Here is a 1506-nt window from a genome sequence, read left to right on the forward strand (position 1 = left end):
ACACGTACAAGTACTGGGACCGAATCACGGCTCTCGTGAACGAGTGACCGGTCGAGGAGAGTAAAATTTCGATTCGAATCGAATAGGCAAATCATGGCACTCGATTCGTAAGCTAGCGAAATTTCTTCGATTATTAATCGGTTGCCAATTAGTAAATGTATCATCTTTAACCATTTTTCAGACGTAAACAAGAAATAAAATATTCATATCAGTTATTATAAAATGAATATTTCAGTATTTTTTTATTCGAGCTCGCCTGATTCTGATAATGTAGTCAGTCAAGTGCAGATACGGAGAGGATTACGTGACAAAAGCAATCCCTTAAGTTTACCAGCAGCAGCATACGTTAAAGTTCTTTATTTGCAGGTTCAAAAAACGTTTCCGACTGTCAAAACCTGCATTCGAGTACGTGCTTTCGGAGCTTGAGTTTGAGGGGCATATGTCCACATCAGTACCCTCCGTCTTGCAATTAGCTGCTACGTTATCGCTTTTGGGAAGTGAAAGTTTTCAGCACGTACTCCACTGAAACGTCCATTGCAGTAGCTTGCAGCAGCAGCTCCTCGGACGCCGTCAAAAGCTTTTCTTGGTAAGGCCCACCTCCGGTCTTTTGCTTAGAAGCTTTATTAAAAGACAGCTTCTTTTTAACGTTCTGCCTTTGGTCTGCAAATACCTACAATTTTAAGCCAAATAATACACTAGCTTCTGATTATATAAATTCAAAACAACCTACTTTACGCCACATTTCAAGTTCTTTTATAGGCGGACCAGCAGAATTTAATTTTAAGGAAAGTTGCTCCCACAATCTTTGAGCAACGGTTCTTCTTTGAACGCAATTTGGCAGAATATTTCTGGCCAAATCCGGGTGCTCCTGCATATATTCCGCCATAATACTTTTTTTTTGTTGATTTTGTTTATGTTTGTCCTTAAATATAAAAAGATATTAAAGTTTGCAACAGTTTTTACTAGAAATATACTCACATTTTGTTGTTTTATTTTAATTTTCCACTTCTCGATGCAAAATTTACTGTCGAATGGTGTTTTGAATAATTCTACTCGAACGTCTGCTCGATATCGAATGGGGTGATGCCAAATTTCGATAAATTTTACTCGATCACGAATGCGGTGATGCCAAAACAGAAAATTTCGAAAAATATTACTCGATCACGAGAGCCGTGATTCGGCCCCTGATTGGAGTAATACCTTGATGGTATCGATTTATCCCTACCTGTGCCAATTGATAGAAAAGTACTCCGGATTGCAAATTTTTGACAACTATGAGGTAAATGAAAATTTTCAACCCGCTGGTGAAAAATGTTACAGCAAGAATTACACCATGGAACTTTTCTACTAGTTGACATAAAATTACTATCTCAGTGCTCGGAACGCCGCCACTGAGCGCCTTGCCAACTGATTAAAAATTGAAAATTTGGAAAGATCAAACAAACATTTTGAGATTTCTTGTGGTGAATACGAACGCCATAATTTTTACCTAGCTCGTGGAACCAC

The 1506-nt window shown here is 38.2% G+C and overlaps 1 protein-coding gene across 1 annotated transcript; it reads right to left on the minus strand.

Moving 5' to 3' along the window:
- Positions 1 to 202: 202 nt before the first annotated feature.
- Positions 203 to 1172, minus strand: LOC108364144 (uncharacterized). The gene is made up of 2 exons (XM_017617719.1): positions 731 to 1172; positions 203 to 670 (listed from the first exon to the last, which is right to left on the minus strand). The coding sequence occupies exons 1-2, from the start codon at positions 884 to 886 to the stop codon at positions 482 to 484; spliced, it is 345 nt and encodes a 114-aa protein (XP_017473208.1). The 5' UTR covers positions 887 to 1172; the 3' UTR covers positions 203 to 481.
- Positions 1173 to 1506: the final 334 nt, after the last annotated feature.

The sequence above is a fragment of the Rhagoletis zephyria genome, unplaced genomic scaffold (assembly GCF_001687245.7).
Source record: "Rhagoletis zephyria isolate East Lansing unplaced genomic scaffold, Rhagoletis_zephyria_1.1 Rzeph_scaffold_01475, whole genome shotgun sequence".
NCBI lineage: Eukaryota > Metazoa > Arthropoda > Insecta > Diptera > Tephritidae > Rhagoletis > Rhagoletis zephyria.

Coding starts and splice junctions, on each gene's coding strand:
- LOC108364144 (XM_017617719.1), bottom strand. CDS start 886: ATGGCGGAATATATGCAGGAGCACCCGGATTTGGCCAGAAATATTCTG. Junction 671..730: donor AACTTGAAATGTGGCGTAAA/GTAGGTTGTTTT, acceptor TTAAAATTGTAG/GTATTTGCAGACCAAAGGCA.